The following is a 27,727-nucleotide window of genomic DNA, read 5'->3' as shown; positions in this document are numbered from 1 at the left end:
AAGCCTGGAGAACTGTGTGATGTAGAAATGATGAAAGTACAGAACAAATATCTTCAAGGTGAGCAATAAGACTAATTGCAAATGTATTGCCAATTTTTACATTTGTATTTTACAAACTTTTAAGATCTCTTACAAATGGCCTCCAACTCAAAATGATTTCTGCTGTCAGTATAGACAGCCATGATTCTGGAGATCTGGAAATGCTGATTCTGGGAAAAGATGAACCTTACATTGAGAGAGGCATCCCTAGTGGGAATTCTAGCAGTGACTCATGTACACATTCATCCAGCTTGAATCACTTAATTGGATGATTCCAGTTTCCTCTGATTGATCAGTTAAGACTAAGTTTGCTCTAGATAAAACCATAATCACCTGGGAGCAATCCTGCGGGAATTTTGCATTTGTAGTGATATATGACAAATCTAAGCAGGGTGAGGGCAGAAATGGTGAACTTTCAAATATACACGAGCTCATTCCAGCAAGAACCAAAGGCGTGAGGTGCATTATTTTTTAATTCTTGTGGCAGATTCCTTTTAAAGTCCCCCCTACCATTGTATCCATTGGGAGGGAAAATGTCTGTAGGAGCTCCAGGGTAGCATAGGGGGAAGACCCAAACTTGAAAAGCAAGCAGGCTCCAGACTTTCAGTAGATCCAAAGTTGTCCCAGAATATCCATGCTCACATCCTATCACTGTCAGTAGCACAGCCCACTGTTGCCCTATACCAGTGGACCTTTCTGTGTGTTGGTGTTGGGGCCCTCTTGAATGGAATGGCTGCCCTGCTAGTAGAATAGTTTGGTCACTCTATCCTAAGCCCCTTCAGCCATACTTTGAGCAATGGGTTAAAGTCTTTCTATTATCTCTTTAGAGCAAGGATGGGAAAGTCGTATGAAGCCCTCCAACCCTACCAGGCTTCCATATCTCTCATTAAAGTGTTTTTTTTTTCAGCCAAAAAGAAAAAAAGAAAAAGAAAAAAAGAAAAGGAGAGGGTAAAGTTATCAGTCCTTGGGGTCTCCAGAAAGAGTAAAATCATATTTGTTTCAAGCTGTCAAATCAGAACAGACTTGCAGTGATTTTTAAACAGGGTTCTCAAGGTATTTAAGGATTGGTTTTACCAGTTCCACTCCCCAGTTAGTTTCCATGGCAGAGCTGGGGAATCAAACTCAGGGTTCCCTGAGTCCTAGGCCATTATTCTGTCCACTACACCACACTGGTTTAATTATTTATTTTAAATATTTTACCCCACCTTTCTCCTTAAAAAAGGACTAAAGGTGGCTCACATAATTTAAAACACAATATTAATAGCTGAAAACAGTAAATGTTAGGTAAAAGCATTACTAAAACAGGTTTAAAAGCAACAAAAATACAAACCATCCAATTTTAAAAACTCTTTTAGACATCCAGTCACTAAGGAAAAGCCTGTCTGAAGAGAAAGATCTTTGCCTTCTTGCAGAAGGACAGCAAAGATGGAGCCAACCTGGCCTCCTGTGGGAGGGAGTTCCAGAGTCTGGGAGTAGTGGTAGAAAAGGCCCTGTGAGATTGGTGGGACTGAGAGAGATGCCTCCCCTGATTATCTTAAAACTGGTGTAATGTAATTAAATGCCATCAAATCAAGTCTGATTTATGGCAGCCATTTCCAGAGTTTTCTAAGTATAGAGTGCTCAGAAGTGGTTTACCATACCCTAGGAAAAATAATTCACTTTTTAAATAGGTTACAGGATAGACTTGCTGCAATAAGTAGTTTCTGAGACACATAGGTGGAATTCTGGCTACTTTAGGATTTTTGATTTGGCTTTTTTGAAATCAAGTGGCCACAGGACCAGAAAACTGGCTTCTTGAGCCACTGATAGTGCTACTGCTGTCTTAGAGATATAGGGCCTGTTGTGAAATTAATTGATTATTGAGATGTTTTGTATACACATAAGAATGTAGCCAAGATGATATATTTGAAGGCAAAGTGTGTATAGTTTGCTTTGTAATGATTGGCACTTCCAGAAATATTGTACTCAGAACTGTAGTAAACTCACAACCACTATCTATGGTTATGTAACACCTGTCAGTAATAATTATACTACACAAATTGTCATTTCCCCTAACATTTTTATTGTTTGTGTTGTTATTTTTTTCCAGCTGCACTGGTGTAATATACTAGGAACTGCTTAACACAGTGAATTCAATTTTCAGACATCTAGCATTTAGTATAATTTTGCTTTTAAATTTAGTGTCTATTTCAATTAAAAAAAGAGAATAAATCTGGTGAAAAATTATTTATATACATTTTAAAGAACTTTGTTTAGTGATACTAAGGAAACATCATCTTTTTTCCCCTTCACTGTCATGGAGATGTAGAATATTGAATGACATGGTCATTTGCAACATTATGGAGTCAAAGCAGAGAGAGGAGATGCTCTTAGTACTAGAGCTATGGCTTAGACTATGTAAATAAGTAGAAATGGAAGGCTGAGCTTTCTTATCATCTCTCTTGATATGCAATGGAAGGGACGTATCACCTGAGCCTAAGGACGGCTGATCCTTCAACCCACAGTTTGGAGGATATTCTTCAAGTGACCGTACATTTTCTCCATCACTCTTTAGCCACAGTTAGCCCCAAAAGCATTTAGCCACAGTTAGCCCCAAATGTGGAAATATGTGAGCCCTTTAGAAAGTAGCCCTATTTCTAGAACTATGAACCAATGCCTGTAGGTTAACCCCCCCTCAACTTCCTGCTTTCATATTGCAATATTATTATTCCACTGTATAAATTATATTTATATTAGAGTGAATAACTGTGGTTTGAGACATTTGATGAAAAAAAAAAGAAGAGGATTGAGATTAGGGTTTTAAAAATTGTAGTTTAAAATGAACTCGGAAAATTTTACAAACAAATATGTCCATGACCCAGTGGTGAAAGGGAAGGAGAAAGCCCTACATTGGAGACGACATTCTGCTGATTACAACTGGAGTGTTCTGATGCGCCTAGGGCAATGGATCTAGAATTGGACAACCTGCCAATATCTAGATGTTAAGGATTACCTAGGATTTAAGATGAAAACATTTTGAAGCATATACAGTGGTGCCTCGCTTAACGAGTGCACCGTATAGCGATGTTTCCGTATAGCGATCCCTTTTTCGGGATCGCTATACGGAAACATACCCGATCTTCGCAATGGGGAAAACCCGCATTGCGAAGATCGGGTATTGCGGCGGCCATTTTGGAGCCGCCGAACAGCTGATCGGCGGTTCCAAAATGGCCGCCGGAAGCCCGGAAATGGCCGCCGGAAGCCGTTTTCGCGCCCTGCCCTCGCTTAGCGAAGGCGCGAAAATGGCTGCCGGCACCTGGAATCCTCTCTGAACGGGTAAGTAACGAAGGTATTGGAACGCATTAAACGAAGTTTAATGCGTTCCAATACCTTTCCCCTACCCGTTTAGCGATGATTCCGTATAGCGAGGGTTAATCCGGAATGGATTAACCTCGCTATACGGGGCACCACTGTATGTCATTAGCTAAACCAGACTATCTTTTAAACATATAATATGTAGCTGAGATCCTGTTATGCAATGTACACCTATGGAAGTGTTGACATCACAGACTGGAGGCAGTGTCTAGCAATTAAATCTTCCTGTTTCTGTCCCTCAGTTTTTTTTGATGTTGAGCTTCAGACCATTTTTGCACTCTCCTCTTTCACCCTCATAAGAGGTTCTTTAAGTCCTCCTCACTTTCTGCCATGCTTTTGCGTAGTCAATGAAGCAGAAGGAGATGTTTTTCTGGAACTCTCTGGCTTTCTCCATAATCCAGCGCATGTTAGCAATTTGGTCTCTAGTTCCTCTGCCCCTTCGGAATCCAACTTGTACTTGTGGGAGTTCTTGGTCCACATACTGTACTGCTGAAGCCTGCCTTGTAGGATTTTGAGCATAACCTTGCTAGCGTGTAAAATGAGTGCAATTGTATGGTAGTCGGAGCATTCTTTGGCACTTCCCTTCTTTGAGATTGGGATGTAGGCTGATCTTTTCCAATCCTCTGGCCACTGCTGAGTTTTCCATTGATGATGATAAAAAAAGCACACTGGTCCTTTGATATTGGGCTGTGGCACCAGGGTGTGTGACATGACCTTTAGCCTGGTTTGTTCCTTTTTGCACACCACACATAGAATGATTAAAGTGGTAGGGAAAGCCCCCCCCCTTCTGTGTTGGCTGTCTCTAGCAAGCATGTCATTGCTAGCACCATTCTGGCAGCCACTGATGATGATTAAATCCTCTGCGAGCTAGCAAAAATTTAATGCAACTTGCTAGGCATGTTGGACACCTTACTACTCCCTATACCACACCATGGCTGGAGTGCAATGTGTTCCAGCAAAAATAGTGCACATTTTTATCAAATTTGGTGCATCCTGCTAGTTCAGTACACAGCCTGTGTAGATGCAATATTATTTTAATTCAAATAATGTATGATTTCTTTCCTTTCGAATCAAGGGGGTAATGTCAGCGTATATAAATATTTTTTGGGGGGGTAAAAGTTCCCTGACCTCTGGTATATTGCTCTGGCAGCATACAATTATAATTATGTATTTTTTCACATAGTCCTTTGCTGTAACCTATAGACTGCCCCTTCCAGTTTGGATAATTAATATTCCATACCTATCCCTCCAATTGCTGTGAGCCTCCCAGAAGCAGAAAATGCCCCTGGAAAATTGATCTTAGTCTCTGGGAAGCAGATTTGTCATATCTCCTTAAAGCACTTCTAAGTGCATAGTATTTCCACTCATTTTTTGATGCTTTATGAATATCCTAACTCCAAGAGTGCAGGTGGTTACAGTTTACTCTTACATCATCTGATTCTCTTAGAGACAGAAATCCTCTTCCTATTTCTCTCTCTAAGAGTATTTCCCCTGTACAAAATTGTAATAATATGGAAAGGGAGAATAGGACGATAGCATTGGCCCCACTAGCCACTGATGGAAATGAACATCTGAAAAAGGAAACATGCTATCATTTGGAACCCTTTTGCATTTGGGCTATTGTTGGAAAATCAAAATGTTAGCCACTTCTCTGCCATTGTTGCTGGTACCATAATCCTATGTCATTGAGACAAAATTGGATTTAGTGAGCTCTATCAGCTGTACCCAAAGTTGTCTGAAGACTTTGGCTGGCAGCACAGGCTGGAGATTAAACATTGTGGGTTCAGATTCACCCAGGCTTTTATTTGATTGTGTGAGGGTATTTTATTGTGATAGAGAGGACTCAATTTCAGGTATGGTGGGACTTGACTTCCTAAATGCACGGTAACTAAATTAAAAAGAGTTTATCCCCTGGGTGCCATCCAGTTTCACTTTATAGAATGAGTACATGACATTGTGTTTCTAAGAGTGCTACAGCATATGTAGACTGCATATATCAAAGTATGAGAATCTCCCTCTTACATTGGTACATTGACAAATAACACTGCTAATGTGCAAGGCTCATGAATGGAGGTAATCTCCTTTTTTCTGTAGATGGAGTTGGGAAAAGGTTGGAGGTTAACAACACCACAGCCATTTCAGATGTTCAAGGTAAGATGGAACAAGTTCACCTTGCTTGGGCATGTTTCCCTAATCAGAGCTGAAACCAGAATATGACAAAGCCAAAGTGGGGTTATATACCTACAAAGGTTTATATGGCTAAAATGTATGTTATTACATTATTTCTGTGCCATAAATATCTACCTTGCATAACTCTTCTTGCTATTGCATACATATGATTAGGACTTCTTTCTGGTGGACATCTAAACCTGGCACTAGCTCTTCTGCAAACATTATATGCCTTGAATTTTCAAAGCATACCAGTTGTGAAAATAACCATCCAACAGATCGGAAATCTTGATTAGGAATGAAACTGTATATGCATCTTGCTATAGAAATGAGTATGAAATGTTGTATAGATAGCTGTTTCATCAGCAGTAGGCAACCTGGCTGTCTCTCAGATGTTGTGGACTACAACCCCTAACAGCTTCAGCTATTAAATGGTAACAGAGAGTTGGAAGTCCAGGCTCTCTGGTTGCTACCAGGTCACAAACTCCTGCCAGAGTGACTTTCACAGTTTATATGAAAAGTAACCATAGAATAGGTTATGTCTATGTTGCATAGACAATATCCTCCATCTACCTTTGACTGAGAAAAATTGCTAGATCCAGAATCCATGTTTAAAATACCATTTGCTTAGCTTGACATAATTCATTTTATTCCATGACTTTGGGATTGGTTGGAGGGAGAAGGGGGGTATTGGTAGCTTTGATCATGCCAGTGGGTGTACCAGACAGTCAAATGCATCATGAAAAGAGGCCCAGATTTTGCATTCTCAACAAACTGTGCATGAATTGCAAGATGGAGACGGATTGAATGGAGAGCAGGAAGAGCACGGAAAATGAGTAAAAGGACAGTATATTTAAAAAACAGAACTTGGAGATTACTTTTTTGCACTCCAACTTCAAGAATCCCCAGCAAGCATCACCACTCTGGGATTCTGAGAGTGGTAGTCAAAATAAAAAATAAAATTAAAATTGGCCATTTCAAACTCTGCTGCAGACCATACAGATTCAAATGTCCCAGTGAAACTGTAGTGTTTATAGAGGAATTCCAGTAAATAGCTTTTTTTGGTGCTAGGAATCCCAACATTCTAACCACGTGTACTCACAGCTATATGAGTAGGAGTTGTCCATGGTGGAAGGCTAGCCATGCTGGCCATATTGGTGATGGTGCTGTGAAGTCCAGGAACTGTAGTCCCAAAAAGTATCTCTTCCAAGGTCTCTTCAAGATCTCATTAAATAAAAGGCACTGAAGACATCATGCAGAACTTTTCTAGATTTAGCCAACAGGTTTGGAAACTTCATGCAACAAAGACATACAAACTAAATTTGGATTCCTGCATTGAGCAGGGGGTTGGAATTGATGGATATATAGGCCCCTTCTAACTCCGCTATACTATGATTCTATGAAACTGTCTTCTATGTAGATTGCAGAATTGACAAGGGTGTGCATCAGGTATCAGACTGCATGCTTTGCTTGCCTAATCAGCTGAATACAAGCAGTTGACATAGAGTTTGGTTCTTGCTTTCACAGCATGGCCATTGTTGTTTCACTCAACTTTTGCTTACAGGCTTTCTGTGTTCCAGTTCCATTATACGAGAATGTCCAAGCAGAATAGGGATTTGAAAAATCCTTCAGTGAATGTTAAGTAGAAATTTCTTCCCCACAGTCCCCTCACACTGCCTTAGTTGCTAAGACTGTTCCATTATTATTCATATGGGCTCCAATTCTGTGAAGGTCAGGGCTTCCATGAAGGCTGTGCCTGCATAAAATATTTGCAAATCAGGTGGGACACCATGGACCCAGATACACAAATACACATACTGTTGTTCCTTTGCATAGATGCAGGCTTCTTAATATGCATATAGTTTGTTGTTTTAAATCAGAAATCTAAAGATTTCAGGCAATTAAAAGAGAAGGAGAAATCAGTCTTAGTTAAAGTACTATTGGATGACTTAACTCACCTGCTGAGATTTTACTTCCCCAGTGGTCAGGCACATGATAAGAAATACTGTAAGATGCTAATCACTGAGCATTATGAAGAATCCTCTGAAGGTGCTTATTATTTGTCAGCTTACACTAAGATTGAGTTAAGGGTTTTCCCCCAGATTTAAATGTTGTCAAGGATTACAAAGCTTGCCACATATTTGGGTAATAAGAGAACAATATACTTTACTCTGTGACTTTATGTGGATTGTCTTTCTCCTGAACACAGCTTAGTAGAAATTTAAACACAGGCCAAGATCCTGTTCTGCACGTGCAACAGTGATGATGATAGCAGCAGCAGCAAATTGCTATTAAAGGCTTTCTTTGGGGATTTCAGGGAAAACATGACTTCACTGCATTGTGTATAGGTTTTGTACATCCCCAAACTGCGTTTAATCAATGGCAATTTTCTGCTGATGATTACATTATCTCCATTCTACACATAAAGCTGTGCAAGAGGATGTCAGCAACTATTTGTTACAGCGGTTAATTCATAACTGACAGGTTGATGTAGAAACTCATGAGCCAGAAGGTCATTGTTAATTTAAATATATATTTAAATGCATCATTAACATTTTTCACATACTGTAACATCAGGTTATGTCTAATGAACATTTCATACTTTTGGGTTGCCGCTTATACAATCGCAGGGCGAACCTAAGAACCAATTTGAATACAACTCTTTGTAGGCATGAGAACTTTTCCTGTGTTTGTGTATGAAGGAAAATGCACTAACAGGTGTCACATGGTGAATTTGATGGTATCTCAGTTTGTATAAAATTGGAATAGAGTATATTACACAAATTAAACGAAGGTGAAAATTAGATATTGAATATGAATATTTTTATATTGAAGCCCAAAACATGTATACAGTGGTGCCTCGCTTAGCGATCACTCCGTTGAGCGATTAAATTGCTTGGCGATGGGGTTTTGGCCATTGCCAGAGTGATCGCTTAGCGATGGCCCCTATGGGGAAAAATCGCTTTGCGATGATCACGGGGAAGCGATCACCATAAAGCCCCCATTTTCGGCCAGCTGATCGGCGGTTTCACTGCCTATTAGACTCTATAGAGAGAATCTCCTAAAGAGCTACAATTTCCAGGAAGCACAGTGGTGACTTTCTTTTTTAATTTTCAGTAAGAAACAAAGACTGGAGAAGCTTATTTATTTATTTATTTATTTATTTATTTATTTATTTATTTATTTATTTATTTATTTATTTATTTATTTATTTATTTATTTATTTATTATCCCGCTCCCGTTAGTGTCACAGCACTACTCTGGGCAGGTAACAGCTTGCAAAAAAAGAAAACAGAAATAAAATTAAAAATATTAAAAAAACAATTGCAATAACTCTTTTTAAAAAACAACAACAGTCATGCAGGACTCCCGAAGCAGAAATGGTCCACGCTCCTGCTTCGGATGTTTCGTTTGCCCTAGGTTGCTCTGCTGAACAGCATCTGCAAACGTAGGTGCACCTGAGAGAACTACTTGGAGTTAAGCTCTTTTCTAAGGGAGTGAAATATAGCAGTCTGCTGCTGATTTGTATCTGTAGATAAAATTCCCAGAGTGTTGTCTGGGGAACTCATGGAGACTTCAGGAGCTTGCTGTCCAAAAATGTGAAACAACAGACTTGAATAAGAAATTTGTACTGTTGAAGCAGAATGGAGCTCACACATCTATAGTATGCTCCTGATCTCTTAATTACAGTTAGGACTTTGTATGTGTACCAGGCCATGGTACATAATTTACTTAGCAATGTTTAATATCTTTTTTTTCAAGTTCTTTACTGTTTTTCTTGAAGGGTCCTCATATTAGTGGAATATTGCCAGTTTCATATACTGTCACTTTCCTCTCTGCCTTCTTTTGTCTTAAACGGTTCTGAATTTTAGCAGCGTTCATAAAATGAATCAATTGCTATATCTTATGTGACAGGGCATCATGTTCTGTCTTTGCATGTGCTGATTTCGCTCCCAATAATGGGTGACAGGAAAATAAAAATAAGAGATAACTTTTCAATAGATTCATTTCTTTGTACATACTGCAAAATATCTGTCATTTTAAGTGAATTATACATGGAAGTATCAGAAAAACAAAAATTGAAGTACTGTGACACCTTTAATAGATTTTTAGTTTTGTGTGAGCTATTGTACATTACACTTGACTTCCTGTGACACATGGTGTACAATATTCAGCTACAGATTTATATATGTGATGTTTGTATTGTACGCATAAACTGTAAGTTTGTCCATCATGCATATAAACATGTGGCTAAATATTTCCTCTCTATAACTGAAGAGGTGGATTTTAATTCACAAAAGCTTACACAGAAATAAATCTCTCAGTCTTTAAGGTGCCACAGTTCTTCTGTTTTTGTTTTGTATTTGTTTTGTGATAGATGCTGAAATAAAGTAGCATGGCTACTACTTAAAAAAATGATGTACTCGAAGAATATCTAGAGATATTGTGTGCACACACATACTGGTTGAAATTCTGTTGCTAAGCATAGCAAAATGCACTAGAGTAAGCCCACTGAACCAGTGGGATTTTGGTGAGTCCCTCTGCAAATTCCAGAGATTTAAATTAGTGAAATGTATGGAGGAGCTGACTCACCAAATCATCACTGATCCTGTGCGCCTACTGTAGTGCAACTTACTATGCTAAGCAACAGGATTTTAGCCATTGAATTTCTTACATGGATTCAGTGTGAGTAAAGAATGATTATCAAAGATAGTGAACAGGATGGGACCTACTGCATTATTGTCCTGCAGCTGCTGTGCTGTGCTTCTCTTGATAGGAACGAAATTGTAAATATTCACATATTGGACATAAATAAATGATACAGTTGGTGACTCCTGCCACATACAGTATTGGATCCTGAAAAAAGAAACATATTCTCTCTCTCCTACACACACGTCCCATGTTAAAATCAACCCATGTCTCTGTATTCCCACTCTTCGTCATACTGCACTGTGTGAAAATGTTAAGAACTGGCTTTTATAGTTAAAAACCCATGTCCATGCTGGTCCAAACAATTAGTGTTTTGTCAGAATCTCTTTGGGTTGTTCTGTCTCATTGTTGTAAAAAATGTGGATTTTGAAGAAGTGAATTTCCCTTTTAAAGAATAGTAATTATTCTAACAGGTCCATTTAATAGACTTATTGTAAGAAGTCAGATAGGGGCACTTGTGAGAAGGATCGGAACATGATCAGGAAAGGTGCTGATCAAACCAAGCAGCAAGGTCAAGTTTAGCTTGATCATTCATTGTGCATCCTCAGTTACCTTGCCCTACCCGCTCCAGGGTGCACAAGCCATTCCTATGGACAAGATAAAGGGACCAGCAATGATGCAGGAAATCACATTTTTACTTTGCTGTCATTCTATCAACGTGACTCTTACAGCACACTGCCAGAGGTTAAGAAGCCAATGTAGGCCTTTGCTGTTGCATGTCAGGTTGTGCAACTGAGTGTACACCACCAGGAGCCTACACTGAATTCTTAACTTGGCAATTTACTACTGAGATTTGTGACTTTCTAGTTAGCCAGGCAGTGTAACTAATAGGATTTTCACCGGTAATGCATAAATTATGATACTATAAGCAGTTATAAGTTTATTTACAGTCCTTGGACCAGTCACATAAGTTTAAAACCTTATAAAACCTTAAAATTTCTAACTTTCAATATTCCATTAGAACACATTGGCATATACACAACTGGGAACTACAGTCTAATTGGTACAGTGGTGCCTCGCTAGACGATTACCTCGCAAAACGGTTTATTCGCAAGATGATGAGTTTTTGCAATCGCTATAGCACTTCGCAAAATGGTTTTCCCTATGGGCGAGTTTTGCTATACGATGTTTCAGTCCGTGCTTTGCAAGATAGTTTTTTTTTTGGGACCGTTTTTCGCAAGACGACTATTTTGACAGCTAGGTCCGCGACTCACAAAACGGGTATTTTCAGGACGGCTTTTCGCAAGACAGTGATTTTGACAGTTGGTTCGGGCTTCGCAAAACGGTTTTCCTATGGGCGATTTTCACAAGACAACAACTATTTTCCCCATTGGAACGCATTAAATGGATTTCATTGCATTCCAATGGGGAACTACATTTCGCAAGATGATGTTTTTGCAAAACAGCAATTTTCGCGGAACGAATTAACATCGTATTGCGAGGCACCACAATCAAAGTATTGCTACACAAAATTTTGCAACTTGATCTGCATATCAACATCCGAGAGAAGGAACTCAAGCCTATTTCCCTCTGAATGTCCTGGGAATCTATCTATTAAGGGGGTTAGTCTCTTTTCATACTGCTTCATACAATGGGCAGGTGAAGAACATATGCTGTATGGTCTCGATTTCCCTCAGAAATTGTGATACATTTATAGCACAAAGTGTGTCAAAATATCATCTTGTAAGTTGGACCATGAAAGAAACATAAGTTTGAAAAAGCAAAATGGATGCCTTATTATTACTATTTTTTTTTAATCCAGATGACACCTTCTGTTGCTGATGCACTAAACTTGTCCCAATATTGATATTGACAGTTAATGGTTATAGGTTGTCACGAGCACCTGTTGGGCATGAGCATGAGCATTCATGGAAGGAGTGGCTCCTGGACCTGGGTAGTAAATACTACTGAGCTTTCTGTGATTCATGGTGTAAATGGAGTACAAGCAGTTTTTTTGGGAGAATATGGTTAAAACTTCAAGGGCTAGAATATTGCTTCCTCATTATAAGTACTATATTTTGGGAATGATTCCTGCTCCCTTTGTTTAATAATGATACACTACAAGATAACAGAAATAACAATATAAATAATTTTGTTTACATTTCTTTCCATAGGGGGATACTTCTTATGTAAAGGACCGTTGGTGTGTATTTGATGGATTCATGGTTTTTTGTCTTTGGGTGTCATTGGTTTTACAGGTAATTATACTGTGTTATAAGGATTGCCAGTTCTCCTTTCTGGGGTAAAGCAATGCTATCCATTTGCCTTCTTCCATTATTCCATAGCAATTCAATGACTGTACAGCTGAGTACTGTGTGTAACAAAAAAAAAAACCTGTTACCTAAAATTCTAAGATCTGCACCTCAGTTACATTTTGCACTCTTGCTTAGACAGTAGCTGACTTAATTTTTCGTGCACAAACCACACTGTGCTCTTGACTAGAGGAACAAATATGAATAATTTTATAATCTTGGCTTTTGATTATTCAGTATAACATGAATCCTTCCAAAACAAGCCACAGAAATAATGAAATGCTTACATTTGGTTTGATGCACAAAATAGAATATAATGTACATTTGCATATATTAATTCAGCAGCCAATTTTGAGGCAATCTGAGGATACAAAATTCAATGGATTCCTGTTCCTTCCCTTCCCACCACACTGGGTTGTAAGCAGTACAACATACTATTCATGACGAATAGCAAATCTTCCTGTTTACCCTCCTTAGATCTTAACCCTTTAGCTATCCTAAGTTCATTCTACCTGGACAATGCCACCCTTCAGATTTGGACATTTTACATCTCTGTGTGATTCCTTCTTTTTCCTATTAAGTTTACTTTGTTGTTATCTGCTGTCAACTTGGAACTGTCTGATAGCAACCCTAATAATGGCTTTCAAGGTAAGTGAGACATGTGAGAAGTGGTTTTACCAGTTCCACGTACCCTGTGAGTTTCCGTCACAGAGCAGGGATTTGAACTCAGGCCTTATGAGTCCTAATCTGTCACTCTACTACTAAACCACACTGAGTATCTAAAGATTACTTTAATTCCCATTTTTCATTCTGTTGGTTTCTCTGCCGAGATAACTGATATTTTATGTTCCAAAATCATATTATTTGCATTATGACCTTAGTTGCTAGCATTGCTCTTGATAGGTTTGATAGCAATCGATTTTAGCAGAGAGAAACATGGAAATCTTGATTTCATTGAAAATGACTACTGAAAGAAGGTTGGTATTGAAAACTGCACAAACAATAGCAGTTATGATTAGGTAAAATCAGAGGGGGAAAAGTCATTTCTTTTGTTCTTAGGTGTTTGAAATTGCTGAGATTGTTGACCAAATGTCACCATGGGGCATGCTGAGGATACCACGGCCACTTATTATGATTCGAGCATTCCGAATCTATTTCCGCTTTGAATTGCCAAGAACCAGGATAACTAACATTTTAAAGTAAGTTTTCTTTCTTTCTTTCTTTACATTACATTTCTTTATAAATAGTGTTTCTGCTAAATCTGTGTATAATTGTGTAAGAATGTATTGGGGGAAAGGATGCTTTGTGTTGTTTGATCCTAAATATTGTTCATTACTTCATGTATAATCTAAATTATGATATATTTGTGGTGGTATACTTCTTAAAATTCATATGTAGCTCCAGCCTCTCTGTTCCCTTTTTCCATTCTGAGAAGAAAAAGAAAATATCTTCAAGGATTTCAAAAAATTGAAAGAATGTCTCAGCTCAGTGCTTGTATAGACTTGGGGGATTCTGGAAATAATAGCCTTAAAAGTAACTTTTCCAAGTCAGGTTCTTACTGTCCATCAGTAGTGGTCCCAACAATAGGCAAATTGAAGTGGTTCCCTTGCGTAGCAAAAGCTGGCAGATAGCAGTAAGATGTGTGTGAGAGAGAGGTGTCAACCTGCTCTGTGGTGCCTTCATCTAATTGCCAGTGCTGAGGGACGCAACTGCGAGTCCTGTTGGCTTGCAAGTGAAATGGGAGGGTGCACCATCTTTATTTATTTTTTTTTGCCTCTAGCAATAAAATATCTTGAGTCAGCTCTGTTGCCTGTTGATTTTTACATACATACGTTATGAAATAGGGTTGTAAGCCCTGCTTATTGAATGTTTCTAATAAATCCTGGTTTTTTAGGGAAGTGAATCAGGAATAGTATACTTTTCCTATATATGTTTTCATGTTGCGTTTGCATCTAATGCGTGTTCCTTTCCTTCCCTTTCTTTGCTAGGCGTTCAGGTGAACAAATCTGGAGTGTGTCAATATTCCTCCTCTTCTTTCTGCTTCTGTACGGAATTCTGGGGGTTCAAATGTTTGGACCTTTCACGTACCACTGTGTAACCAATGATACAAAGCCAGGGTGAGTCTAAATCAAAATTTCTGTTTCTTCCAGTGGATCTTCCATCTGGAAAAGGGGAGGCCAACTTTTTTTTTTCAATGAAAGGGAACTTTTCAGTCAAATTCTCTCTTGGCTAAACTTCTGGAAGTTGCAGAGTATCGGTGGGCTGATACAGAGGAGGAGAGGCCACCAGCTACACCCTTTCTCTTATATACCTGTGTATTCATAAACATCAGTGCACTCATTAACACATTCTCCTCCCCAACCCAACCAGCCATCCACAAACCTAGAAAGAGAGCCTTGGTAGATAGATGTGTCCAGGGCCCAGAGAGTCTCCATTGTTGATGCATATCTAAATGGGAGGAACATACAGAAAGAGTTCTTCAAGCCAAGTATGGTTTGTGGAGTCAAAGGAATTTTCATCTCTATACTTGGGGGTAGGATTTTTGCAGGTTGTTGGGGTAGTTTGTACATATTTCACTGGTGAAGTATTTTTAATGGAGTATTGTCGTTGTTGGTATGTGTGTGTGTGGGAGGCATCTTTTAGAGATTTATTAGCTCAAATTGTCAAAGATTTGGGATTGCCTAACTGCCAAAGCAGCTATACTTTGATTTAAAGACGTCTTGGTTCCTAATTTTTGTGCTGTCATTAATAACAGCAAAGTAGCACTTTTAAAACTACAACTTGCTGAGAGGTGGGAACTAATATTCTCTGTTCACATACTGTTTGGGTCCCACTTGGCCTCTTTTAGAACATGATATTCTATTAAACATTGTTTAATAGAATAGGCATTCCTATGTCTTGTGAGAATAACCACTTCATAGTGGCCCTGGAGAGATTTTGAGACTTATTCCAATAGCTGTAGAGTTTCTTTCTTATAAATGAATCTTATAAATCCTGTTAGTCAGTCCCCAAGCATCCATTACTTTATTCTATGTAAAATATGATGTCCAGACTGCAGTGATAGCTTGATTATATAGAAGAGGCCATACAACACTGCCCACCTCAACAAATGCAACTTCAAGCAAGCTTCCCTTGAGAGAATGGCTGCCGAGTGGGGTTTTTTAAATGGATTGTTGACCTTACTGAATTTATTCTGGTATTGTATTCATTGATCATTTTAGTATTGTGTACTCATTGTTACTAATCTTAAATACTATTTTTTTAGTTGTAAGCTACCTTGTATCCTTTTTAAGGAGGAGGGTGATTGAAAAATGTTTTAAATAAATAATAAATAAACAAAACCCTCTGGTCATGTTTCATGGTCTCCAGCTGCTTCAAAATTCCTGTGGTTGCCCTCCCCCCCACATCTGGGCAGGTGGGCAAAAGTTTTATTACATTTCTGGTGGGCTTAATTCATTTTAGTATGTAACAAGTCATGGAGGCCCGCTCAAAAGGCAGAATGTTTCTCCTTCAGCATTCCCAAATATATAGCTTTTCCCCTTAGGTATCCTTTTTGATGCCTGCTCTTTCCACTGTGACCTAAAAATGACTGAGGCTGTGGTCACACCAGGAAAATGTCCCCCTGTTTTCCCACGTCTTTTATCCCTTAGCAGTTCCATGTTGCAGTCATGTGTCATATATCCTGGGGTATGTGTTCTGACATGTTTTTTAATTACCACAGCATTTCCCTGAATTTGATGTGATATGACTGGATATACTTTGGTTCTGGAATATTTCCTTCTGGGTTGTTTTATATCTCTGGGCCCCCTTTTTTCTTTAAAAATAAATAAATTTGGTTACATTGGTGTTTCAGCAACATTTCCTTGATGGGTATGAGTTTCTCTGCTGCGTTTATGCCTTTTGCAGAAGAGAAACTCATAGTCGGGCTTTGTTTTCTTTGCAGCCCTACCATGAGGTCCCCAAGAGGAAAATATGAAAGGGCTCAGGGGAAGGGGCACCACCTTGTGGAAGGATCTGGAATATGTAAAGTGTAGAGGCTGATGACATAAATTTTGAAATTCACAAGGAGTAAAGATTTTGCTGGTGTGACCGCAGCCTAAGAGGAGATCAGTCCTTTCCAATAATGTCATGAGACAGAAAACTGTAATTCTCACAACCTAAGAGCACAAGTGTGTTGATTTCCCAAGAGTAATAACCAGTTGGTGGTTCCACCTGTACCTCTACAATGAGATGGAATAAACAAAAATAGGCCATTTAAAAATCTAAAGGTGTCTCAGAAAAATCAGTATAAACAAAATGCTGATGAGACCCTTCTTTCTTTTTTTAAATTGTGTGCTATATTTTCTGTAATACTGGTCTCAATTTATTTATTTTTATCACATTCTTCCTCTTTCCCTTGAGAGACTGTTGAATCCCTTTCTAGCTAGGCACTCTTCACACTTATTATCCTGTCATTATAATCACTTATCTAACTACATTTCTTCTGAGACAACTTTCCTTTCAACCTATCTTACATTGGGCTGTTCCCTGTTATTTGGTGGAATTCCTCAACATGATATACTTTTACTTATTTACTATTTTGTTCATGTTTTATTCTTCTTCTGGTACAAATAATACAAAACAAGGAAATGAATTGATTGTTGTGGGTTTTTCGAGCTCTTTGGCCGTGTTCTGAAGGTTGTTTTTCCTAATGTTTCGCCGGTCTCTGTGGCTGGCATCTTCAGAGGACAGCACTGGATTATTTAATTGCTCTATGGATTTTTATGTATTCAAGCAGTGCAGCCAGTGTCACCTGGAAGGTCACCTTGAAGTCTAGATTTGGATCCCGAATGATAGCACAATCCTGTTTATTTAGATTATTAGCTTCACTGTGTTTTATGAAGCTCAGTTACATACTGGATAGTAAAGTGATTCCATTTTAAAAAATTTTTATATGTTTTTATCATATACCTTTTCCAAGGAGCTTAGAACAATACGTAACAGTTTCTTTCCTTTGTTCTCACAAAAGCACTAAGAGACACTGGGGGAAAACAAATGCTGGTTATTGTCATGCTTCTTCCCGCCATATGTTATTTTCTTCTTGTGGTTCTTGCCATACCTTATTGCACACCCATTCCGTGCTAGTTTTACAGTTCACTCTTCTTCCCTCGCCCTCCTTCTTTGGTTTTACAACTTTAATCAGAATACACATACCAGAGAAAAATACACATACCAGAGACAGAGCATGATAGGGAACCAAAGGCCAAGACAGAGTATGATACCAAGATAGAGCACAGTAAGATACCAGCACCAAAAAGCACAGTAATTCATCAAGCCACTTCTTGTTAGTTTGAAAATGGTAAGCTAATCTACAGTTCATTGCAAGACATGCTCATCCTAATTCATTTACATGCAAAACAGAACAGATTCCTGTTTTTAAAATGATCGTTTTCATTTGCTCTTCTAATCAATATTCCCCCGCCCACCGAATAACTACTTGCATGGACCAAAATTCCCCTATCTGTGTAAGTATAAAAGATGAAAGTGCTGTTTTCTTGGGTACAAATAGTTACTGTATTTTTCCATGTATATGATGATACTTTTGTCTTAAATATTTAGATTAAAATTTGAGGGTTGTCTTATACAAGGAAGTAAGGAGGGGGAGGGATCAAAGTGCTTTGATCCCTGCTTTGCCCCTCCACTATTCGCAAAGAAATGGAGGGGGAAAGCACTTTCCTTGCAAGAAAGTGGAGGGGAAAAGCAGGAATCAAAGTGCTTTGATCCTTGCCTTCCCACTCCACTTTCTTGCGAAGAAAGAAATTTTGGGTTAGAAAAGGGGGGGGTGTCTTATACATGGGGTGTCTTATACACGGAAAAATACAGTACTCTGGTTATATTGCAGTTAGAGCACTCTGTCCAGTCTGGGGCACCACAGTATATGGACATTCAGACACTGAAACAGGCCCAAAATCCAGAGGAGGATAACTGGGAAGTTGTGGGGTCTGGAAACTAAGTTGGTGAAGAACCATTTACTCATTCATTTGTTCATTCATTCACTCACTCACTCATTTATTCGACATGTATCTCTCTTTTCTGCTGATGTACATGACTCTCTTCTATACAACTTTAGTTTTTTTTATCAACTCTGTGAGATAGGTCAAACTAAAATGGACTGGCCTGAAGTCATCCAGTGAGTTTCATGTCTCAGTGGGAATTTGAACCTGGACCTCCTAGATGATAGACCAGTAATCTAACATTTACATTGCACTGATTTTCAGCTGAATTGTGTACATTTAGTTTAGAAAAGGTTAGGGTAGAGAGGGACAAGGTAACTATGTCCAGGTATTTCAAAAGCTTGGAAAGGCTTCTTCATGGTTGCTCCAGAAGGCATGCTGCCTAGAACTAAAAGACAGAATTGGAGTTCTCTACCTCAAGAACATGGAGGTATTTAAGTGGAGGCTGGATGTCCATTTCTCAGGGAAATGGTAGTTATATCCCACACTGCAGATCCTGTATTAGGAGAATTGGACTAGATGATCTCTGAGGATGCTTCCAACCATAATTCTGTGACTGTCTTGTGCTGCTTTGGGTTAGTTGGCATCATCTCTTTGTTTCTCAGTTTAATGTTCCTCATAGGGTTACTGTGACACTCAAATGCTTGTTTTCTGGATGGAGAGGACATACAATGATAACAAAAGAGATAAAAACAATTTCTTGAAAGTAAATGGTTTGAGGACATGCAGTACCCTTTTCAACTAAATTACTTGCCTCCATTTTGTTTTAGTATTAGCACTGCTTGTACAGTTAATTTGTTTTAATAGCTATACTTTCTTCCATTCTCCTTCAGTGTATTGGCCTACATTAAATCTCAATTTGCTGGCGGATAACTCTTCCAATCATTCCAAAGCCTTTTCTCTAGTCTCTTGAGCCATTGTTCCTTTCAGAGTACAGCGATGTGTGAATCTGATAAAGAAGAGTTCGTACTGTGTCCCCAGGTTCTTAATGAAAATGGAAAGCCTGGTTCCTAAAATTAATTCCTCAGAGAAGAGGATCAGACTGTTCTTCACTTGGGAACTGTCCTGCTACCCATTATTCCTCATTTGTGACCTGTCAGCGAGTTTTTATGCTTGTTATATTTCTATGTGGGCCAACAATTTGAATATTCAAAAAAATGAAGGCCTGAAGTATACAGATGGTATTTAAGAGAGAGAGGTTTGTGAACTAACTGCAGCAGTCTGCACATTGACAAGGTTTATTGCAGTCTAACTACACAACAAAAAAACAATTAAGGTCAGACAGAATTCTAGAGGAATTTTGAGTATAAGAGTGGCCTATCTGTGACAACATTATCATTGTCCTTGAATTTGAGAACCAAAAAATGGAGTGAACAGAATGAGAGCCTGGATGGGATAATAGTTAGGGTGCTGGAGTAGGACCCAGGAGACCTGGGTTCAAATCTCCACTCGGCACTGAAGCTCACTGGATGACCTTGCCTGATCCTGAGCTGGTTCACAGAGTTGTGCAGATTAAAGTAGAGAGGAAGAGATATCTGTATGCTGCCTTGAGTTCATTGCAGACAAGGCAGGATATGTTGTGATGGTGGTTATGATTAACAACAATAATTGATTTGACATTCAGGAACAAAGAGAGCTAGAGTACATTTTGGTAAATAGATTCTGATCTGTAGTCCTACATTTCAGTTTTTTTAAAAAATGCAAATACTCACATTTTCAAATTACTAATTTTAGCAGCTTTGTTTATTTTCTCCATTTTGCAATTTTCTCTAAGCTTTTATTCACCCATTGAAGAGGTGTTTGAGTTAGGCCAGTATTTTCAATAGGGGATTCAGAAGTAAACACTTGACAAGCCACCACACAGATTTTCCTTTTTTACTTTGCACTAAGGTATGCATGGCCTTACCTCCAAGTATGAACTGTCATTACACCAACAGTTATTTCATATTCTTTACAACAATGTCAGATTTCTTGCTAAGAAGTTCTTAGAAACAATTCTTAATCCATGGCTACTGTTCCTGTTATTCTCTCTCCTCAGCATGCTTTCTCATTTCACCTTTTAAACATCAGCAGAGAGCTGATGTAATATAACTTTTATTTGCAGGGTGGTTACCTAGTTGTTCTGCTTACATGTTGCTCACCTTGACTAACAGATTGAACTGTCTTTTTTCCCCCAACAGAAACATAACCTGGAATAATTTAGCGATCCCAGACACACATTGTTCAAAGGAGTCAGAAGAAGGTTACCAATGTCCACCAGGATTTGCATGTTTAGACCTTGAAGAATTGGGCCTGAGCAGGCAAGAACTGGGCTACAGTGGCTTTAACGAGATAGGTTTGTCCATCTGATTAAAATATATTTTATTTGATATGCATTATCAAATATGTAGGAGGTGCTCTTAACAGACAGTTCATATATATGCAGCAAAGGGATATTAATATGAATGTTGTTATCTTTTACAGATTTTATTTTATTGCTGAAGACTGTAGATTGACTGAAGGGTTTCTGCACCTTTAATATGTGCTTAGAAGCAGAAGTGTCAGCAGATGTAGCTTAAGGCAAGCTGCATGTGCTGATATTTCCTCCTCTACACGACTATTAAAGGTACAGGAACCCTGTCCTCTTTTTTTCATCCCACTATCCCATTAGTAGTAGGCATCCTTCAGTCTCGAAAGACTATGGTAGCGTGCTCTGTATGGAGGACTTGGAACAGCGTCTAGTGTGGCTGAGGAGGCCAATTCGAGAGTTACAATCTCTTCCACACTGAAGACAAATCCAATCTGTCCCCTGTCCAGCTCCCTGGTTTTGCTTCCTTTGTGACTTCCTCTTTGCCTCGGCCTGCTGGACAAAGGTCTTCAAATTGGGAGAGGCCGTGATGTATCGCCTGCCTCCAGGCTGAACGATCAGATGACAGAGTTTCCCATCTGTTGAGGTCTATTCCTAAGGCCTTAAGTTTAACTATCCCATTAGGGTTACCATATATGCAGTCCATCTGTGCTGTTTGTTTCCCAATATACTAAAGGGTCAAATGTTTTATGGCCGTAACTGTAACTTCTCCCTGGTATTTTCTTCTTTGATGAAGGACAGCTATAGAGATTGCAATTGCTAACAGAGGTCTGGGATGAGCAAGACTTCCTAACTATTTTCTCTTCTAGCCTTTTTAATGACCTAAAATCATGTCCCCACCCTCCCATACTGCTTCCCCATTTTGAGAATAAGATGGATACAGATTTTTAAATGTTATGTGCTGTCTGACCCTTTAAATATAGAAGATCATGACTGATCAAACCAAAAGAAGATGTAGCCACTCTATCCAGATCTATTAGTTCAATACCACTTTGACCATAATGCATCTATCCTGTGAAATCTGAAATTTAATACATCATGAGATGCCTGCAGTTCTCCATGAAAGAGTTCCAATGCATTCCCCTGAAATCTAGCTTTCTAGCAGAGAATTCTAAGAGCTTCTCTGCCTCAGATCCCAAGAGCTTTGAAGGATGGAGACACAATAGTTATCACAGTGGTCAGCCAGATTCATGTGGAAATCCCAGAAGGAGATGGGAGTGCAATAGCACCTTCTTGCTCACATTGGTATATACAAGCACCAAACTCATTGTGTTATTTTCATCCGCACGTATGTTAGTGTTTTTGAAATAGTCATTAAGACTGCATAAGTAGATGTTTATGCGCATAATGAGGGACCCATGTAGTTAAAATATAGCTTCTCAGAACCATACTCTTGCCTTCTACAAATGAAAACTAAACAACTGAATGGTGTAATTAAGTACAGTATATGATTTTATTTGCATAGGCTTCAGGGTATTCAACAGTTGCCTGCAAAGACCAATAGATCAAAAAGTACCCAACTGACAACACAGAGAGGGAAATAAATGTTATAGGTCAGGTGGGCATAATGACCGCGTAATTACATTTTTCACTGAAATTATATGTGTGATTGTCTGTTTAAGTTTAGCTAATACATTTACAAATGAAAGTAACCATGACTCCATGGACTACATTCAGTAATTCAGAGTTCTGCCTTTTTTTTAAGGCAAGTCTCCTGATGTCTCTTAGTAAATAGTTAAAACAAGTTTAAATAGGTGTAGATCTGCTAGGTTTCTGATTTGGATTTCTCTCTCTAGAATCTCAGATACTGGCAGGTTATAACTCTTATCACCATACCATGAAAAAAATTCACCTGCTGCTTTTTTTAGATCAAATTGCACTTAAAAGTAAAAGAACAAGACACAACTCTCTCTTTTTCTTTGCTTGTTATGTGACAGCTGTTTACAGTAGCTCTTTTTGATGCACTTCTGCTTATTGGGAAACTTATTTTTCTAATATCCATTTGAAGCATGGACTAGTAGAGAGAGTCTCCTAGGAAAGAAAGAAAACAGTCCCCTCTGTTGCTGGCAAATCTTGGAAATTGCCCTTCTGATTAGAATTCTTAGAATCAGTCAGCCAACAGGGCCCATGTACAGTAGTAACTCTTCCAAATTCTGGTTACATTAGAGAATAGGTGTCATTCTGTTATACAAATAAGCCATCTGGTAGTTTCCTGATGTTTTAGTCTGTCACTGTCACCCAGCATGACCTGTATGTAGAGATTATGGAAGTGCATTTTTCTTCACCAACACTCATCATAAACCTTGGGATTGTATAGACCAGTGATGGTGAACCTTTTTGAGCCCAAGTGCCCAAATGGCAACACAAAACCAAATTATTTATTTTGAAGTGCCAACACTGCAATTAAACCTGAATACTGAGGTTTTAGTGTAGAAAAAACTCACGTCATTTACACATTTTGTCTCGTTCTTTATTGATTTCTCCAACTGACAGTTCTTTTAGAAAAAAGCCAAGTGCAAAATGCTACACTGAATTAAATGCACCCTATTTATAAAGCTTATTAAGTACAGTGGTCCCTCGCTTGACGATTACCTCATTAGATGAGGAAATCGCTTGACGATGAAGTTTTTGTGATCGCTTTTGCAATTGCAAAACAATGTTTTAATAGGCAAAAATTGCTTAACGATGATTGATTCCCTGCTTCGGGAAACGATTTTTCGCTTAACGACGATCTTTACAGCTGATTGTCGGGTCTTCAAAATGGCTGCCCGCTGTGCAAAATGGCTCCCCGCTGTGTTTTAGGATGGATTCCTCGCTTCACAGGCACCGAAAGTGGCCGCCCTATGCAGGATCTTCGCTGGACGCTGAGGTATTTCGCCCATTGGAACGCTTTGAACCGGTTTTCAATGCATTTCAATGGGCTTTTTTGTTTTGCTTGGCGAGGGTTTTGCTTAACAGCGATTTGAATGGAATGAATTATCCTCGTCAAGCGAGGGACCACTGTACATTGAAATCCTGAACTTGTTTCCTCCAAAGTATGCTACCCTCAGAAAAACAGCTATATATAGGAGTGCAAATTTGTAAAATGTATACTTACTTTTTATACACAACATAAAGTGTATACACACATTTCACTTATTTGAAATGTAATGTTGTAAAAGAGATTTACAGGTATCATGACTTGTCAGAAAGATAAGTAAAACAAATTAAGTGTGGACTCTTACTAGAAGCTAAAATAACCAAGCAAAGGGTATTGTACTACAGTGGCATCATGAGAAGACAAGCTCACTGGAAAAGGCAGCAATGCAGGAAAAAGTGCAATGCAGTAGGAAAAGAGGAAGACTGCACATGAGATGGATTGACTCAATAAAGAAAGCCACAGTATTTTGTTTGTAAGACCTTTTGTTTGGGGTTGCAGTCAAAGCAAGACCAGGAGTAGAGATACTGGGATTCAAATTTGGCGAATAAACTATGATACTTTCCCCTTCTTTGGGGATGAGAAACAGAGAAATGTGATTCCTACACACTTCAGAAATCTATTCCCAGGTGTATTGGTTGTCTTTTACTAGGTGTTTACTGCTAAATATTCCAGTTCTGCCTAGTTCAATTTAGAGTCTAAACAGAATCTTGAAATACTGTACTTGCTGTTCTTAGGAAAAATTGCAGAGCTAAATGCAGTGGAGATGAACTTTGGAAGGTTCCTTTTTTCATGGTTTTATTTATATTTATTTATATTTAATTTATATACCACCCCATTAGTCCCAAGGCACTATTCTGGGCTCCTTGCAGACAATTACAAACCAGGACAGACAACCTATGGACACTAAAATGTAACAGAAACAGCAATGACAAATCAAAACGATAAAAGTCAATGACACCAACAAATTTTCACAATAAAGAGGACCAGAGGTCTCCCTGAAGAGTAGTGTTTTTTAAAGCTCAACCCCCATTTCTGTTGTATGCTTTTCTTAGAAAAGCTACTTTTGTTTTCACTTCACCAGTTTGTTTTGCAGAGTATCCTGTGACTGGTCACATCTATCATGGCAGAGTTTCTCAATGTTCCCAGTTTAGGAACCCTAGGGGGAAAAAAAAACAGGAGTCTGGGCACTTTGCTGAAGCCTCAGATGATCGGGATCTAACCAGTATCTTAATGAAGATCACCTAAGGCACCTGATAAATGGCATAACTGAATTCAATTAAAGATAGGTAGAGGCATTCTGAATGTTATACTTAATCAATGAATGGATTAAATACTCATACTGTTACTTCTTCCTTTAAAAATCCAGAAAGATTAATGAATAATCATTAATTAAACCTATCTTCCTATAAACACCCTGGGAATAAGCACCATTAACTACAAGGGACTTACACTTGTATAAACATGGATAGCATTGCATTTTAGAAGTGTTACATCACAGGATTGCAGAGATCCATCCCATGACATATGGTGAAGCTCTAATGATACATTTCTGATATATTTCTATAGTACTATAACTTTTCAAACCTTGACGTACTGCTGCCAAGTTTAAAGTTACTTACTTTCTTTCTTTAATATGCTACCCATCTAGCCAGGCTATTTTGGGTGGTTCACAACACAGTCAAACAAAAAGCATAATTACAAGTATAAAATAAATTCAACACATAAAACATCATAAAATATAACGACAATTAAATAATCACATAATAAAATATTAGATATTTAAATATTTCAAATGGTGCAGAGGGCAGAAAAATCTTTTCATTAAAGACTTTTTTAAGACAAACATGTTTAGGCTTCTTTTTTTAATTTCCCTACTTACCAGAAAAAGACATCGCAGGGCCATATTTTGGATTAAAAATAGAACTATGTGGGAAATGCCTTAAAATTACTTCCATCTCCCACTCTGTAAACAGAAAACAATTTGTAAGGCTGGCCAGAAAAAAATCAAGTGTGTACCATAATACAATCTTACCAAAATTCTTTACTGGATACTTTTGAATGCAATGTAATCCACCAATTGTGATTAGCCTTTGATGCCTTTTTAATTCTGGTTTTATGAGTCAAGTCTCTCTGTGTCTCTCTTTCTCACACACACACATACACACACACAAACACTTTGGAAGGTTCCTTTTTCATGGTTTTATGAAAGAGTCAGTTTCTCACACACACAACCTCCCTCCCTAAATTTTCAGCAATCATTCGCATCAGTTCATTATGACCCTGTTTCCTCTCATTAAATTTAAACAAGCTGATGAATCCATTCGTCCCTCTCTTGCTTCCTTCCTGCCTTAATTGGAGCTTTCCCTCCTGCTTGCAGTCGCCTCCGGTGGAAGTAGTAATTCACAAGCTGGACTGACTGCCCAGGGTTGTTCTATAGCAGTAAACAATAAAGCAGCCTTATCTCCGATCCCTAAAAGAACTGATTTACAAGTGCTGCAACCAAGGAAGGTAGCAGGGATAGGTGGCTTACAATCGTGCAGTTTGAGGTTTTGGCTGTGGGGGGTGGGTGGCGGCGTTGGCATTGGGGGGGTAGCGCTCCGCTCGTGTGCCCAGGGAGAGGTCTCCACGTTCCAGCTGTGGCATGCGTACCATCGGTTCATCATTGGTATAGACTTTTGAGGCAAGATGCATGCAAAAGTATATGGATTTCTGAGGCAAGTTGCCAGTCTTGAGTGGTACATAATAGATCGTTCTATAGGAAAATATAAAACCAACCCATTCCTTTTCCATTTCTGCCATTAAAGATAATCCAGATTCCGTTGATACATAATACACTCAATCCCAGACTCATGGGCTGTGTTTGTCAGTGGTAGTGGCAGATATTGTCTTGGGGAGGCCTAATTATTCCCTCAGAGCTTTTCACTAAGTATGGCTTTTCTGCAGTAAATTCCAACCAGCCAGTCTGGTGGCTAGTGGGCAGGGCAGCAGTTCCCAGGCAGACTGGATAAATGGAGTTTCTGGTCCATTTAACTTAAAGGGGGAAACTTAAAGGTTTTTGCTGCTTCTGCCACCTAGGTTTGTCAAGTTAATTACAGTGGTGCCTCGCTTAACGAGGATAATCCGTTCCAGCAAAATCCCTGTAGAACAAAATCCTCGTTAAGCGAAATAAAAAAGCCCATTGAAACGCATTGAAAACCCTTCAATGCTTTCAAATGGGCTGAAAGCTCACAGTCCAGCGAAGATCCTCCATAAGGGTGGCCATTTTCGCTGCCTGTAAAGCGAGGAATCTGTCCTAGAAAACAGCGGGGGGGCATTTTTCACACCCGGTGGCCATTTTGAAACCCAACGATCAGCTGTTTTTAGATCGTCGTAAAGCTAAAATCAGTTCCTGAGGCAGGGAAACAATCATGTAAAGCGGATTTTTCCCATTTAAACCATCATTTTGTGATCACAAAAACCTAATTGTCAAGCGATTTTCTTGTTAAGCGAGGCACCACTGTAGTTCAATTCTGTCTAATGGGAGTTCAGATTAAGATGTTGGTTAATTGTTAAATTTAGTTTAATTGGAATTATTGATTTTAAATTTGGTTATTGCTTTCAATTTGGCTGAATTGTTTTCGAAATACTTTAGTATTATAATTTGTCATAGCTTTGTCAGGTGCAGATTGAAACATGAGGACCAGGAGGTATAAGAAGAACCCTCCAGATGGGTGACTGTCTTCAACAGGTGCCCCTTCAAGGGACATGGGTGGGAAGATACACACTCTGCTCAGGAATGGTTACACGTTTTCCACTCATGGTTGGGACAGACAGGGCCACTCAGTGGCCTACACCCATGTGGTTAACCTCAGATCTGTCACCATTGCTTATAATCATTCATCAGGCAGGGTGTCTGCTCTAGGGATCTGTCCTTTAAGCTAGAGCCAGGGGCTGTTGACAGCAG

General features: G+C 38.8%; 1 protein-coding gene across 3 annotated transcripts in view; it reads left to right on the top strand.

Annotated features, from left to right (window-relative positions):
* Positions 1–27,727, top strand: part of NALCN (sodium leak channel, non-selective) — a 276,634-nt gene that overhangs the window by 47,869 nt on the left and 201,038 nt on the right. The window contains exons 4-8 of one of the 3 annotated variants that reach the window (XM_072994639.2): positions 5,488–5,544; positions 12,387–12,470; positions 13,584–13,723; positions 14,513–14,641; positions 20,698–20,852. In XM_072994639.2, coding sequence (XP_072850740.2) covers positions 5,488–5,544; positions 12,387–12,470; positions 13,584–13,723; positions 14,513–14,641; positions 20,698–20,852 — 565 coding nt within the window. The remainder of the gene's footprint in view (positions 1–5,487; positions 5,545–12,386; positions 12,471–13,583; positions 13,724–14,512; positions 14,642–20,697; positions 20,853–27,727) is intronic. The other 2 variants (XM_072994641.2, XM_072994642.2) reach the window with 2 other exon arrangements.

The sequence above is a fragment of the Pogona vitticeps genome, chromosome 3 (genome assembly GCF_051106095.1).
Source record: "Pogona vitticeps strain Pit_001003342236 chromosome 3, PviZW2.1, whole genome shotgun sequence".
In the NCBI taxonomy this organism is placed as follows: Eukaryota; Metazoa; Chordata; class Lepidosauria; order Squamata; family Agamidae; genus Pogona; species Pogona vitticeps.
The sequence above is the reverse complement of the archived record's forward strand: the minus strand, read 5'-3'. Positions and strand labels throughout refer to the sequence as shown.